Raw genomic sequence first — 17383 nt, forward strand, 5'->3', positions numbered from 1 at the left:
ATTTATTCGATGCAACCAGCAGGGCTTCTGTTCATGTAATTCCTGTATTCATGTTATTTCAACTACTACATGGCCTGAAGACCAACAGAATAAACAGCTAAGACTTACATTTGCACACTCTGACTTTGATAATGATTTTGAATCAGGAGTTTATGCTATTGAGAGATTATCCCAACCGATAAAAAGATTTGAAAAACATCAGTTAAAAGATTAAATAATTGTTAGTTGATTAAGGATTTTTTTCATTTATTTACTTTGAAATCCCATTCCTAATGGGAATGATCTCATCTGCTTGATCAGCAAACAGCTTCTTCATGGTCTTTTCGGATGACATTTTTTTTTTTTTTTTAGATGTAGTGATAAGCAATTAACTGTGGAGGCAAGGTTGGTTGTCAACAGCTGCTTGGTTTAATCAAGAAAAGTGGTTGCGAAACAGAATGCCATAGAACACAGACGCCAATAATTTGTTTGACTGTTACTGAGACATTGTAGCTCTGATTGCATATGCAGCAAAACCTTGTCATCATGTAACAGAAGAGTAGATGGTATAAAACACATGTCAAAGCGATGAGTCAATCCTGTAACCAAACAAAATATATCAAAAATGAGATACTTAAAGCTGACACATTCGAAATGCCTTGTGTTGCTTTCATAGACACAATCTATAAGAAGAATAAAGAAAAAAAAATATGCCGCAGCTCTTTAAACAGATGACCATCACCCAGAGTTTATTTAGGGAAAGGAGGTTAAAGTGTGCCTAAACAACCCATTAGCCACAGTGAGACGCCACTCTTATAATAGCTACTTGTTCTTAATCTCTTCCTCCAGTCATCCACTCCTCCTCCTGCTCTCTCTCTCTCGCTCTCTCTCTGCTGGTGGTGGCACTTGTGATGGGCAGGATAAATGTGACTCAATGAGAATCCTCATTTTCTCAAGTAAAATATTAATTTACGCTGCACGCCATCCCCCGACACACAGCTTTACCTGCTCTTACCCACTGCTATATTCCCATAATATTAAGTTTGATTTAGAACTAGCAACTTTTTATTCAAGCATTATCCTAATCTCTTTTAAAATGCACTAGCGATGGAGCTGCCAATTTTGTCTCATTTGGACAAATCTAGAGAAAGTGGAGTCAAGACAGCAGAGCTGTTGATTGCTCTTATTTATATAAGAAATTGTGTCCTCCCCCAATGAAATTGTCACTACGTTAAAATAATCGCTAAGTCCTTGAGGCCCACTTTTATTTCTCAGCTTGCAGTTCTGCTCTGCAGACTTTTTCAATTGAAAAAAAAAAAATCCTCGTACTCGGCTACCGGAAAAATAAATTAATGGGATGGAATGTTCTGCATTTCTGCTTCCATGCTAGTGTTTTATTGGTCAGACAACTACTTTCTAGGGCAGTTTTTGTAGCATAGTTATGTATGGATGTAACTTGACAACAACCTGACACCACGTGGTTATTGTTTTTACAGACTCGGGAGCATCTCTGCTTATTGGAGCCAAATAGTGCACACCATTTTGACCCAGTTCTTTTAAGACCCAGTTAATCAACAATCCACAAAATCCACCAAATTCACAAACATGAACATCTTATTATTCCAATCCCTAATCTAAATCACACCCACAGTTAAAGCCTCCAACCTCAAAGAGCGGTGTGATATATTTTTTTTTTAAAGCGTACAGTTTGAAGCCGGAAAGATGGATTTACGCGATGACACACGTGTGCTCTTGTTTCAGTTTATTTTTACTCAGCATGACTGCAGTTTCCACAGAAGCTTCAGATGGATAAAGTAGGACACACAAATACATTGCCATCCAAATGAAAATTATTTTGCCAGTGGATAAAATTATTGAGGTTGTTTTTCAGTTGAGAAGCTGGTAGGCATGGATGGAGGTCATCGAATAGAGAGATACAAGGGTATTAAAAAAGAGCGGGAGGGTGGTGAGCCAAAAAAACAAAAACAGGCCAACTGTGTCAGAGCTATTGCTCATGGAGATGTTTGCCTTTCATGTGGACTTGCATGTGAAGTTGCTAGCCTTGACAACGTTTTGACAATATTATACACCTTGGGGTAGATAATTGTCAACTGCCTGATTCTCTGCTTTAATATACCGGTATTCAATTATTCTCCCATTCCCTACTTAGCTGATTCAGGTTTATAGAAGTCAGTAGTGTTAGGTTTTGTTTTCTGTCATTGTGTTCAGAAAAATCCCCCCAAACCAACACCACATCCATTTGGCTGTGTCTTAGTCCATTGTTTACTTGTTACAAGTTACTTTCAAATCAGGTTGATAATCTATAATCTGAGACTGATATAGAGTATCCTGTTCTATGTTGGAAAAAATGTTTTAAAAAGAACTTGACAATATTGTACATTATTTTCATGCCACCCAGTGCCAGGTAGCAAAATAACCACAGAAACCTGCAGGGGTACAATTCAACAACACGGTAAGTGAACAATTTCTCAGACTGTGCAATTTGTCAGTCATGCAAAAGTGATGAGCTAGCATTGTGGCTATGTACCGTTGACCCTGCCAAGTAGCCAAGGCATAACCTTGGTCATTAGCAAGTTTTCTGTCTTTAGTCAAACATGGAAATTAGCATATGCTGTCACCACTTATATCCACAACCGTTGAGGACGACTTGTCAGCAGCCTCATATTGGATGGCCGTGTCAAGTGCCTTGGGCCACTGCTGCCTGTCCATATCTTCACCAATTTACAACCTGTCTGCCAGCAAAATGACGATATTTACATATGACTGGTATTTATTTATTTTTTTTAATTCCCCCTCCCACCATTTGGTGAGCATTCATGAATTGGCATGCCAGGGTTCATTCCGACCATGTCCCCAGTGGCTGTTCCACAATAATGTTCCTGACTGTCCTACTTGTATAAGAATTTTACCTCAAGTATAATAAACACATCTCTTATTCGTGTGTGTGTGTGTGTGTGTGTGTGTGTGTGTGTGTGTATATATATATATATATATATATAATATATATATATATATATATATATATATTATATATATATATATAGACTCAGGCTGAAAGAACTATTGTCGTTCCCATTGCTTTCACTCGGATTCTGTTAATGTGTTGCCTCTGAGGCCTTGAACAATAATGATTTCTGATGAATGATCAGGCCCGCTAAGTTTTTTATTGCTTTCTGTAGATTACATCAGCTTGATGTAAATGTTGAATCTTCAATAAAAAAGGAATACCTCCGATGGCAGGTTTGTGCTGCTGTCAGTATTTTTGCACAGGTTGGGTCAGCAAAAATTGTCCCTGTTCAGAGAAACTGATTGACTTAAAAGCAATGTTATTACAGCGATGGATGATAACTTAATTTTATTAGCGGTGGGCAAGGACCATTACATAGGACGCTTTCACTACTGATCAGCAATCTTTGTGCTCTTGTTCCAGGAGAAATTAGCACTTCGGATCAGATAATTGTTACCATGATAGGGATGGAGCTGAAGATGTGGGCGGTGTTGGATAAATGTGAAAGGAATGTGCGATCATAGCATCACATATAGCTGCTTCAATTCTTTCACTGCTGGCCCACTGGGTCTATATTGGACCTCTTGGTGGTTATGTTGATGAATAAGAGAAAAATAAGAAAATTTTAGAATATGTTTGGTGGTAACAGTGCTGGCCAGGACTGAGCTGAGATAGAATATGTTGCTAATCACCAAGTTAACCAAATAGAGGATAAGGGTGTGTCTATTCTCCTCACATTCCCTGTTGTCTATCCTGTTCAGGGTCATGGTATTATCATTGAGCATGGTCCAGCTGTTGGAGGGTGAGATGCACTGTAGTTGAGACATAGACAAAGAGGAACTTTTACTCATTGTCAAATTCACACTCAGAAGTAATGTAGTCGTAAGTTAACTTGTCATACCTGTTTGTTTTGTGTTTTTACTGTTAGGATTAAACTGAACTATACTACTCATGACCAAACTCACTCCAGTTAACCTTTTCAGTTTTGACAATGCATCAGTGCTAAAGCTACTCTCATCTTTAGCTGACTTTCATTGTACCTATCTGGATCTGTTGGCTTGTCTTAGTTAAATGGCAGCTCAGTGTCAGCTCCCAGCTCGGTCACTTGACTGCTAATTGATTAACATCAAACTGTTAGCAATGTCGGAAATCTCCTCTGGCGTCTCGCGATGACTTGTAACCTGCAGGGGACAGGCCTCTGTCTCAGGCATGTGTGTATTTGTGTGTGAGTGCATGTGTGTGTTTGTGTGCGTGTGTGTGTGTGTGTGTGTGTGGTGTGTGTGTGTGTGTGTGTGTGTGTGTGTGTGTGTGTGTGTGTGTGTGCATGTGCGTGAGGGAGTGATGGTTCGATGACTGCCGGCACTTCGCAATAGACTGGCTGCAGCTGGGGTACGAACAGCTGGTTAATAATTTTCCTCATGCGAAAGGGTGCACCACAGTTTATTATGAAAGGGCCAACATCTGTGTGTTTTTGCGCTCGCGCTAATGAGCGACAGAGAGAGAAAGACACGAGACCGACCGTGTTTATTATTTCGCTGCGATCAGCGCCAGCGAGTTCTTGTAGCATCTGGACAGGGACCAAGTCTGGACGATCTGTCCCAGCATACATTACTGTTCACCAAGCCATTAAAAGTGTCATTTGATAAACAAAGTGCAGTGACCCCTATAGCATAGGCATAATTGTTCATCTCGCCATATGCGTTTTCTGCTGATGCAGGCTAGTGCGTGGCATATGATTTTTAAGCAACACAGGACTTGAGGGCCTGACAGAGCACAAGGTGTTTGAGTCGTATTAGCATTGCATTGGCAATAACCCCGAAACAAAGATCCCTTGCAGCTGGTTAATAAATACATCCCAGTTTTGTCAGCAGCAGAAAGCCTCCTTCACATTTGTACTCTTTTAATACCAACTGTCTTTCCAAACACTACTGAAATTGGAAGGCGTAGCACCCTATTGCCATATGCTTGGCTTCGTCCATTCTCCAGTTTCATTACAGGCCACAGCACTTGCCGAGAAGACATCTCGTGGATGCGTTATTGACCCATGCCCTCCACTGTGGTAGCCCCTGTGCTATTAGAGCAAAGGGGTAATACATTACTTTGTTAATTACTTCCTGATTGCACTTTAAAACCAAATGATTTTCAAGGCTCAGGTGTGTGGATGATCTTACACAACATTCAGGCATAAGAAGCACATGTTTGAACTCTTTTTGTGTATTTTGCTTCTTGTGAATTTTAAAGTTTTTTTTTTTCAATGTGATATTGGATTAATTGGATGGATTACATAATCGTTTTGCTGAACATTCATTCTTTTGGCTTCTTTAGCTTTTAAAAAAACCTGTGTTGCAGCTGTTCTCTTCCAAGAGCTACTTTATTCATCCTGTTAGGCAGATTAAAATAAATATATTAAAAAATAATAACATAGGTATTAGCCTGTAAAAATGAAAACAGGAACATCTTAACAATAGTAACTGAAAGGGCAGCCCTGAATAGTATGTGCTACGCTATGGTTTGACTAATAATACAAACAAACCAACAGATAAAAATTAAAGCCAGTCGAAATGGCGTCTGTAACAAATTAACATATGTATTCCCTGCACATATACACAATCATAAAACCCCTCGGCACAGACAAATCCCTTGTGAGCCAAGAAAAAAATAATGCAGACCTATTGTCTATGTCAATTGCATTTTAATTCAGAAATGTTTCAGAAGGACTCTGGGTGCAATTTAATCAAAGGAAATATTCATACATCTCATCGTGTAATATATTGTATACTGAGTAGGGCAGTCAATTGATTTTTTTTTATTTGTTTATTTTTTTAAGAAATGTCTCTTTTGAATTTTGAATCATCACAAGCCGAGTCCATAGAGCAACCTTCATCACATTTCAAATATCTATCCCCAATTGGGGTAAAAGAGCATGTGTTGTCAAAATTAATTGTATGCTTAACCTGAGCTAACATGATTTTATATATATATATATATATATATATATATATATATATATATATATAGTGACATTAATTGGACACTAAATTGCCCCTGGTCTGATTGTGAGTGCGGCTGTTTGTCTCGATGTACCCTGCGATTGGCTGGCAACCAGTTCAGGGTGTATCCCGCCTCCTGCCCGTTGACAGCTAGGATAGGCACGAGCACCCTCGTGAGTATAAGCGGCAAAGAAAATGGATGGATGGATGGATATATATTGTGATAAACTCATGGACGCCAATGTACACAGTGTGGGCATACAAAGCAAGACCAAATGAAGAGTCTTAAATCACGGTAACATTTTGATTCCAACAGGCTTCTTCTGCATATTTTGGTTACACAGCAGTATACTGTATATTCAGCATCTGACTTGCATTTTTTATGTTTGGTGTAGACAGCTGTGTTTCATCATAATATGTGAATACACCATGATTCAATAGAAAGAATACTGGAGAGTACCCTGCAGCTTGTTATTGTGTCAACTATCTGATAAGGACAGAACAACGTTAGGAGTTTACGTTTGTCAAGTGAAACAATCTGACCCTTGTTGTCCTCTTTCCCCGTCTTTTAGGTGACTATGTGGTGTTGACGGTCTTCTTTGATCTGAGTAGGAGAATGGGCTACTTCACCATCCAAACCTACATCCCTTGCACTCTCATTGTTGTCCTCTCCTGGGTCTCTTTCTGGATCAACAAGGATGCAGTACCAGCCAGAACATCATTAGGTGAACTTCTGCGTTAACATTATAAATGCCGGGACTAGCAATCGAAATTCAGATAATCTGTAATTGGGTATTGATACTAGCCCACACAGGATGTTACTTTAATTCACTAACAAGCATGCACGTAAAACATCAATAACCCTTGGGTGGTGACACTTAACCTCACATAGAAGAACAGTCAACTTCGGCGTCCTCTTTCCTTCCTCCTTTTGCCATCATTCCCCCGCCCCCTCTTTCACTCTGAGAAAGGCACGTTGCTAAGGAATCTAGTCCATCTTGATTAGAAGACCCAATCCTGGCATATGTTTTCACGCATGCCTTGATGAGACATTCATTATGCAGTACAGCAGCAGTAATTCCATGATGCAGCCTCAGCACAATAATAAGAGAGGCTGTTGGGGCTTCAATCAACGCAAAGGAAAAGAACTACAAGAGCAAAAGTTTAAACATCGACAAAACATGTCAGGGTTTGAACTTCCTGCACCTGCAGGGGGACATCCTTGGGAATTAATGTGTTTTTCAGCCATGTAGCTTTCTCCTCATCAGCTTTCTTTCCGGATCCGTAAGGCTGGAAGTTTTGACCTGGAATCCATGTGACGTGATCATTATCTGGCTTAATTGAACGTACAAGAGTCTGCCAGGGAAGAAACGTTCCTTCTATTTCTCTGTCGTCATTACTTTGTGTGCCATCAATCTCTAAAAATAGATTGTATTCTTGAGCATCAGCGAATTCCAACATGATTTGCTGAGGAAATGCTAACATGTCAAATCCCTGCTAAAATTGTACCAAGAAACGAATATCCAAGATTATAAGAGCAATACAAGCAGCCAGGTGGTTGGGAAGTAGATTAATGCATATGACATCATTCTTAATCCTTCAATGCCACCCAGAAATAAACCAATTCACTCACAATGCTGAAATATTAATTTTAAGGCAGACGGATCTCTTTTGGTCCACACCAAATATAGACTGCCACAGTAGGCCAACGCAAGCCTCCCTGTTCAGTGAAATGGAGCCTCTTTGTTTACTTATATTCGGAAGGTCTTATGCTCCTGATGGTGGTGGTAATCTTTAGTATCAGTCATCATATCAACCATTTCCATGTGCATTCACCCTGCCTTGTTCCACATGATGGAATGAACCGCAGATGGGTAAGGCCACTCTGTATAATATTACACACTCTTAACTGCTCTAAAAGAAGAAGACTGCATCTTACACAAGTATGACTCTTTTAAGAAACACTTCCTATAAATTCAATGTTCTTTTTTCTTTATTCCTATTCATTTGTTTGTTTTTCTCACTACCCAACATGAATAACCTGCCAGGGCAGCACCGACTGGCTGAGACATATTCCTTTGTGTGTTGTTGCATCATTGGCCATTAAAGCTGATTCTGATAATGATCATTAAGACAAGACAACCTTACAGGGAGAGGAATTACCGGATGGTGTTTACTGGAATATAGTGTCAGTTTTGGTGATCACTGGCAGGTGAACCATAAACCATATGGATTACAGGGAGTGAAAATCAGATGTTTATGAATCTCTCCTGGGGATTGAATTGTTAAAAGCACATGATCAATCAGCCACCACTAATCCTGGTTTAGCATCAATTAACCGCTGCAAAATTTCCCCATCACATTGCTTGATGCTATTAATAGCCTTGTTAATTAGTCCTTTTTGTGTCATTGTTTTGCTGCAAGAAAACTTTTTTAAAGCCATTCCTTAATTTGCATTGTCGCGTAGAGATTGAATTTTAAACGATATGGACAAGGATCGAAGAAAAAGTGGTTTGATGTAGAGTCACTGGATAATGCGTTTTATTGCATGTCTACTTAAAAAGGTAGAACCACTTCACTTGGTGGCATCTCTAACGTCGTTGAATGGCAATCTTGTAAAGGCTGCACATATGCATTACATTGTACTTTTTGCACTTTTTTTAAAACCAAAAAATAGAATGACAGAGTACCACTAAGGATACAGGAGTAAAGGAGGAGTAAGGAAATTATATTTATGTAAAGCTTGCTTGAGGTATAGTCACGTACTTTTAATACAATACCTTTCACAATCAAGCAAAGAAACGTTACATAGCCTAGCAAGCTAGCACCAGCACTAACAGTTGTGTGCAAATATCCTGACGTTCTGTTGAATTATGCTCTATAGTTATACTATGTTATACAGTTGCAAATTCTTCATTTTGATGAAAGGGGACCTTCAATGCTACAATTCTAATGAGTGTATTACAATTTGATAACCCAAACTGGAATTTAAAACCACACTAAAATGATCAAATAATTATGGAGAAATGCAGTTGAATCAAACTAAAAAGAGTGGACATAACAAAATTGTAGCTTCCCTGTATATAAATGTTTATATATAAACATGGACACATACAATATTGTGGAGCCATCACTGCAGAAATGCTAATTGTCATATGACATCATCTCAACATACAATAAATAATACTGTGCAGGAAAATTGATTTCCAAAGGTACATCCCAATAATTCAATTAATTTGCTCGTTCTGGTTAGTGGCTGACCACAAATGGCCCCGGCATCTTCCTTTTCTGTAAACAGTAGCGTCCATGAGCTGGAAAAAAATAGCTGTTAATCCTCTCTTTTTTTGTGATGGAAAAGTGAGGAATTTATTTTAGACTGTGATTCATGTCATAATTGTAGCCACAATTACAAAAGTTGCGAATTTAGTATACAGCCTTTGTCTGTTATCTCATTACCAGGCATCACCACAGTGCTGACCATGACGACGCTGAGTACCATAGCAAGGAAGTCTCTCCCTAAAGTTTCCTATGTGACGGCCATGGACCTGTTTGTCTCCGTCTGCTTTATATTCGTCTTTGCCGCACTAATAGAGTATGGCACGTTGCACTACTTTGTAAGCAATAGGAAGCCGAGTGCCAAAAAGGACAAGAAGAAGAAAAACCCGGTGAGTGCCCTTCTAAGTCCAAAAAAGGTCATGTTTTATGTTGTATTTTGGACTCATTTGGAACAAAACCGGATGTGTAACTTATAATGTACCTTGTGCATAAAATCATAAAATGTCTTCACATCTCTGTTTGAATGCCAGGAAATTGTGATATAAAAATAACATAAGGTGTTTAAAAACATTTTGGACCATTAACATGACTTTTAACCTGTACAACTCAGTTGAAAAAAATAATTGGAGTAAAAAAAAAAAACCACACCGTCTGATAACTGGGAATGTGGCTATGTTCATAATTCAGATTCAAGTCACAGTCAAGCATATGTTGAGTTGGAGTCAGGTCTCCTTAAAGGTAAAGAAAAAAAAAGTTTTGAAATTATTTCGTTTTGGTTTTACACAGATTAAAAAAAAACAACCAGCCATTTGAACAAGGTTGTGTGGAGACTATTTATATCCACGATAGGTTAAAGTTCAATGACATACTCATTGTCCGTTCCCTAAAGTATTACACTGACGTTAATCCCCATGGGAAAAAAAAAATGCTTAGTATCCCTAAGGGAGCATCTTCCCAATCACTGTCACCTCGACTTACTCAGTGAATGAAGCCTTAAGCTCAAACCGTCACCTAATCCTCCGCACATCTGTTACAGTTGTAATTTAGACCCATGTCACATGTCAGGACGCTGGCTTTCGCCTAGCCTTGAATCCATCAAGAGATCATGTGGCTCGGCTGAAAGGCCTGCCAAGCTCTCCTACCAAATACGTGTTGATTCTGAACATAGCGGAAATATGAGTCATGATCAACTGGCTTAATTCTTTTACATACAATTAATCATGGTGACGTTCATGACGCACATTCCACCTCTTTTACAGCTCTTGCTATTTTTGTAATACATTGTTCTATGGCTAAAGCAGTAAGTATCAATGCTAACACTGTCCCCCTTTTCCACTGCACAGCACCTTGCCAGCCAGGGTTACAAAGCATGGCAAGCTGATACCATACTGCTAAACTACTGTTGGTCTCTCCGTTGTCAAACACATCCAGCATTGCCCAATAGTCTGCACTTTGCTCCAAATTGTCCATTTGTTCCATTTGCCATATCTCCTTTTGGATCAAATTTGCTGCCTTACGGTGGCCAGCATCCAAATCCCTAGAAGTGAGTAAATGAGTCAATCATTCGTTTGTTTGAGTTCCAAATGATACAATCAATTAATTGTGTATTTTTTTTTTAATTACACTATTTTGAAGAGCCACTGCAGTACTGTGGAATGGAAAAGGGTATTGTAGGAAAATACTTTGGAACATTTATTCCACCATGCGCTCCCCCATGTGTTGCCATACTATGTATGTCTTTCTGCGGTATCTCCTCACTTTCCAATCTGACTGGTGCAGAATTTGTTATTTTCATGCATTATCTTGTGTTTTCTTTTGAATTCTGGTTATTGATGTCTCGTTTTCTGTTTGTTGTTGTATATTCTCTTATTCAATTCCTCACATTCTTTGTTTCCTGTCCGGACAAAAGCTCCTCCGGCTCTTTTCCTCCAAGGTATATTGCCTGTGTCTCACTGCATGCTTCTGCTGCATTTTTTTGGCTCTTTGAGCCCTCAAGCACCACACTGCTTTTCTGTATATTCTATAGCAAAATATCGGTTTCCTCTTTATCTTACCTGCATTTTTATTATACACCTCCTCATTTGATGAACAGGTTTCAGAAAAATGACATTAAAGGTGCTCTCTGCTGTGCACAGCGCGGAGGCAGCCAGCCAGCCAGACTCAAGCACTTTTTTTTTTTTTAACATTCCAAATGAGCATCCCACTGATCCTGTACCCAATGGAACATTAAGTCCAGGCTCAGCTTGGACTTCTGGCTCCCTCTGTTCTGTTTCACTCTTGTCGTCTTAACCACAGTGCGCGGCTGCAAAAGCTTCCTCTCCCCCCCACCTCTCTCGTCATGCCAGTGAAACTTTACCTCTGTGTTCGTTGGGCTTGTCAACCTGACACTTCCTACAGTCAGCAGAGCCTTAACAGACTGAAAAAGACAACCCCCATAATATGTTGAGTCTAATTAGAGTGCTTTTAGAAATCGGGTACGATACATGAAAGCATCCAAGGTGGAAGGGAGCAAGCAACAATCCAAATTTACGCATGCACTATATGGACAGTGGTCTTAGAGAGCTCAGATGGCCTGCAAAGGAAGCATATTTCAGCCTCCCAACCGTGTGTCGTTTTTATAACATGGAGCATGGTTACCATAGGTTAGGATAAGAACGAAGACCGACCACGTAATGGAGCTTTTCCTTTTGGTTCATTTTTCTATTTACTAATACTGTGTGTTCTAGTTATAGCATTACCGCAAATAAACCATGTTGTCCTCACTTGAACATGAAGAAAGCCTAAGCCTCGATACTTGAATTCCTCCAGATGAGGCATCACTTCTTCCCCAACCCAAATGGTATGGTTCACCCTTTTCCGACCTCAGATTAGGAGGTGCTGACTCCTAATCCAACAGCTATGATCAGTTGCAAATCTTTTAGTTCACCTTGATCTGAAATTCTTAATTTTAACAAGTCATTACGGAGAATTCTATGCTTCATTGTGGGCGCACTGTGAGGTTCAAGCCTTGGTTTTTATTTTATTTTATTTATTTGTTTGTTGCAGTATGATTTACCAAATGTTCTTATGGATGATTAAGAAATTGTAAATTCATTCACAAAAGAGAGTCCAGTTCCTTAGTTTTTGTAATGGAAAACTCTTTTCTAATATGCCAACACCTGTGTCCATATAGTGTACAATTCTGCTCTTCTTAGTACAGGTTTGCACCATTAATTTGCTTTAGGGATTAATTTCAGACAAGACGAACCTCAAGGATTCATTTTGAAAGGCTCATCCCATCTAATTTAACCATCTTGTTTTCTAAGAGGTTGTCTACTCTTCAGTCAGTTAAAGTTGCCAACGCCACTGTGTCTTTCCTTTGTTTTCTTTTGTTTGCTAACACCAACCCAGCAAAGCCCGGTGTGAGCGGGACGTCGCTAATGCTCCTTCTGCTTGAGCTTCCACTCATTGCGCCGCCTCCAGTAAAAAAAAAAAAAAAATCCCCTTTGAGAAGTGAGTCATAACCTGCTCGTCTTAATCCCCTTATGAACTCAACTCACTGTCTGTTCATTCGGACCCCAGAAAAATTACAAAGTGCTGAAGGCGACCCGTATGTTGTTTTTCATATGGGGTTCTATGTCGTTTTCAAAAGGGTTTGTGAACAAGTGTTGGGATAAATGAGGCTGTCGCGAATGGACTGTTGAATCAAATTGCAGTATACTAAACTTGTTTAAGGACCCATGCTAACAGAAGATTATGATGTGTTCTAATAACAAGCAGCATTTCTTAGGTGGTCCATGGTACTGTTACTATCGAACAAAAAGCAAACTCAAAGAAAACTAGTGGCATTTTTTTGTGGGAAGTCGTGACGTGAAATTCTTGTTGAACTTGTTAGAATGCTCGACACGCAGTCTTTCTAGAAGACAGGTTTGACACTTGAGTTTATCAGCAAGGTCGAGGATCCTTCAAATGCTGCCAAAGCATTTAATCTCCCAAACAGCTAGAATCCCAATTTATGCAACAGAAAGTGGCCTGACTTTTAAGATAAAAAGTGGATGAAAACAGCATATTTGAATACTTATTGTCTCCCTTTAGAATGACACACCAGGCATTTTTGTCCTGCCCATATTCACGTCACATAGTAGCAGGGAGCTTTTGTATTAAACTTGCGACCGGGGGGGATCAGATACTGTCTAGGGTCGGGTAAGGCACTCATCAGAAGGGATTTAGTTTTTCCCAATTTATAAATTCTAATGCTTTGTAAAATAACTACTTTGTCACATGAACGTTTGAAACCAAATTGAAAACTCATACTATTACAGTGCGGTCATGGTTAACAATGCCTTTCTACAGTTGTGATGTACATTGTCTCTTTGTTTATTTGTAAGTTGGAGCCTCTGCAAATGTAAAATCATAGTTTCACTAAATCTTTCTTTGAAAAACAAACTTAATATAAAACCAAAATAGGTGTCTGTAAATGACCATGCCGAGACCCGGCAACTTGTTCATGGAAAACCTGTTTTAGTGAACCGTTGGCATGCATTAAGACAGGATCATGATTATTTAAGTCCATTTAAAGTAAGGTATGTGTCTCTGCTCAGTAAAGAGGAAACACCATTTAGAGGTCACTTTTTGAGGAAATATGGAAATATTTTCTGAACCTTCACAAATTAGAGGCATGGTTTTCTCGTGGTGAGCCCAGTTTCAGACAACAGAAAGAGAGCACTGGCCCAGCACATATACCAACAACTCCTCATTCATAAACTTGGTTTGACTAGATGTGACATGTTTAATATACACTATTAAAGAAAATATAGGAATTTTCCTCTTTGAAGTACCAAAACCTGCAAATATTATTGAAAATGTGTGTGTGTGTGTGTGTGTATATATATATATATATATATATATATATATATATATATATATATATGGAGAGAGAGAGAAGGGGAGAGAGAGAGAGAGAGAGAAATTCGACAGCCAATAAAATGTCATTACCATTAGGATCCCCACAGAGATTGACCCATTGTCACAATAGACCCATGTAATTCACAAGCACAGGGGTAGTTATCGCTCTTGGTGTTTTCTTGACAGTAAAAGGCTTGATTATCCACAAAGAAGGTGCTAATTACATTTTGCTGAAGAACGGCACCATACGAGGTGGCATCTTAAATGAACTCACCCTAAACCCTGCCCGTAACATTTCACGGTGGTTTCGGAAGAACCGCTATGTTCCAGGCGCTAACTGTTAACTTCCTGTTTAAAAGCAGACGCCCACGGTGGACATCCGCCCGCGCTCGGCCACGGCCATCCAGATGAACAACGCCACGCACATGCAGGAGCGCGACGAGGAGTACGGCTACGAGTGTCTGGACGGGAAGGACTGCACCAGCTTCTTCTGCTGTTTCGAGGACTGCCGCTCGGGGGCGTGGCGACACGGCCGCTTGCACATCCGCATTGCCAAGATTGACTCGTATGCACGTATTTTTTTCCCCACCGCGTTCGGTCTCTTCAACCTAGTCTACTGGGTCTCTTATCTCTATCTTTAAGAATGCGTATCCAGCCTTATCAGTGTGCTCTATGTGTCATGTGGGACATTCCTTCGAGATGGGGGACGCCGCCATTTATGATTTGAGCACTTCCCTCATTTAAACTCTTCATTGGATCGGATTCATAAGTTTAGTCACGGTAGAAGTCGCAATCCTGTAGCATTACATTTAAGCGACATGAAGAGATCGATGAAATTATTGACGTGCGTGTTAATGTTCTGTTCACTGTGCCAATGCCTCATTTGGTTTGTTTTTAGTTTTTGGGTGGACAAATGGAAATGACCTGCTGTTTGTTGCTTTTTCACATCCAAATGCAGTGCTACTTTGACTTACCTACACGTGCAAGAACTTAAATCAACCTCCTAAATCAAGTTACTGCCATATTACAATGTGTCAAGAACATTAACAGTTGTAATCGGGGATTTCATATGAGGCAATGAACTATCAATGATTTCATTTATTTTTAATTGGAGAAGCTATTGCTTTATGTTCTCAAGTTTTGTTTCCATCCCTGTGCTGTATTGAGTAGGATTGTTAATTGGGTTCTATGCGGGAAGTCTGAGTGGATTGGAGCTTACATTTCCATGCCAGACATCAAATCAGCAGTGTAGCAAAGTAGTATGCTCAGTTTTTAAGACTTTTAAGATTACTTCATCAATTGAACAAGTTCTTCAAGTATTCAAGGAGTTTAACTGTCATACTAACACACATTTGCAGATGATATGACACGAATTGTAATATGCATGATTGCAGATCAGCTCAGTAAGTCTCTAGACTTGTGAAATATGAATAGAATGGGAAAATGAAAAAAAGTAAATGCTTATTTGCAGTTGTTAGTGTTCGCAAAGGTGCAAATGGATTTGGATGCAGCATAAATCCAATCACCAGGAGCTTGGAATTTGAAAAGGCTACAGAGAACTGTTCAAGTTTAACACTCTGGAAAGAAGCGGTTCCTCAGCCTGGTGGCCCTGCACTGGATGCTCTGTAGTCTTCTCCCTGAGGGGACAGAAAGGATGAGAAGGTGTGCTGGATGTGTTAAGTCTTTGATAATGCAGCAAGCCCTCTTTCTGCACCTGCTGATGAAGATGTCTGTGGTGGTAGGAAGGCAATTCTCCACAATCGTCTGAGCAGTATTTTCTTTTTTAGAAATGTATACTTGCTATACCTGATGTCTTTTTTTTTATATATATATATATACTTCTTAAGCCAGTAAATTGGTTGAGACTGACTCAACAGCACCTGCGTTACTCGCAGCCAGGTGTCACAGTCAATTTTGCAGCAGTTGCTTCAAATCAAATCCACAAAACTCTTAACCAATTAATCGATTATGATGCCCATCCCTAATTGGAATCTTTTAATTTGGCTAATGTAATCCTTCAAGTAATCGTCTAACATTTTTTTCCGTGTAGTGAGAAGCAGTGATGATGATAATGATGATGATGACAACGCCGTTCATGGATAGCTGTACAGATACTGTAAATATTTTAGTATCGCATAGTGTTTATATTTATTGCATGCATCTTTCAAGGCCAGAAAAAAAATACATGCATTTCTTCTGTTGACTACTGCTGGGTGTCATTCAGGATTCAATTCCAGACAATTAAAAAATGTGAAAATATCTTTACATCCGGGCCCCAAGTTTTGATGTTCCTTACAACTTTCAACAGAGGGAACAGTTACTGTTAAAAGCCAGCATTCCCTCAATACATTGTCTCGATGCAAGAGACGCAAGGAAAGGTACTTTACAGTATGTCTGTGTGCTTGTCCTTCACTTCACAAAACTGCAGCCATCTCAAAGAAAACCTTGTTACTAATCAATATTCCAAAGCGGATGTCGGTGCACATACCAGTGAGTCATTTGTGGTGCTCACTAATTTGCAGACATCACAAAACTCAAAGCTTAACCATTTTAATGTATGTATTCCTTTATTTTTACGAGCAGCTGTGCAAGCCTTATTATTGAGCATCTCTCTTCATTTTTGGTTGAGCCAAAAGTCATGAATGCTCGTTTCCTCCGATCCTTTTCCTTCGAATTGTGTTGTTTTGAGAAAGGACACTACGAAAGCGCTGTAAATGTCGTGTATATTGTCATGTAATATATAACGCACTTAAGACACGGGTGGGGAAAAGATATGAGTGTTTTTGATAGATGACATCTATCTCACAAAAAAAAAGTCTGTGTAAAAATCACATTATGATGTACATACATTAGGAAAATAAGAAAACCCTTGGGCTTTTCTAAAAAAAACAACAAGAAAGGGTCTAAATAAATAAATATATATATATATATATATATATATATATATATATATATATTGTAATTTCAGCTTGTCACATTATATGAAATTACAGTGTATTACACTTATTTAAAGGCCTAGAATAATCCTAGGATGTGCGGTATTTATTATTTATTTGAGATATTTATTTCATGGAAATAAATTGTACTTAATGTTCATATCGTCTTAAAAAAACTGCATTCATTCAAGAGTGCATTTTTTTTTATTTATTTTTTGTTTTTTGGTCAGTATGTCAAAGGAGCTTTAGCCTGCCTTCTCTTGTGTTCTTTCTGTATTGTGGTTGATGTT

At 39.1% G+C, this 17383-nt stretch overlaps 1 protein-coding gene across 2 annotated transcripts in view; it reads left to right on the top strand.

Annotated features, from left to right (window-relative positions):
• The window catches only part of gabrg2 (gamma-aminobutyric acid type A receptor subunit gamma2), a 46301-nt gene extending 29249 nt beyond the window's left edge, over nt 1-17052 (top strand). Inside the window, exons 7-9 of one of the 2 annotated variants that reach the window (XM_061803990.1) lie at nt 6570-6722; nt 9457-9662; nt 14517-17052. In XM_061803990.1, coding sequence (XP_061659974.1) covers nt 6570-6722; nt 9457-9662; nt 14517-14798 — 641 coding nt within the window. In that variant the 3' untranslated portion in view covers nt 14799-17052. The remainder of the gene's footprint in view (nt 1-6569; nt 6723-9456; nt 9663-14516) is intronic. The other variant, XM_061803991.1, reaches the window with a different exon arrangement.
• The last annotated feature ends 331 nt before the right edge of the window (nt 17053-17383 follow it).

The sequence above is a fragment of the Syngnathoides biaculeatus genome, chromosome 18 (genome assembly GCF_019802595.1).
Source record: "Syngnathoides biaculeatus isolate LvHL_M chromosome 18, ASM1980259v1, whole genome shotgun sequence".
In the NCBI taxonomy this organism is placed as follows: domain Eukaryota; kingdom Metazoa; phylum Chordata; class Actinopteri; order Syngnathiformes; family Syngnathidae; genus Syngnathoides; species Syngnathoides biaculeatus.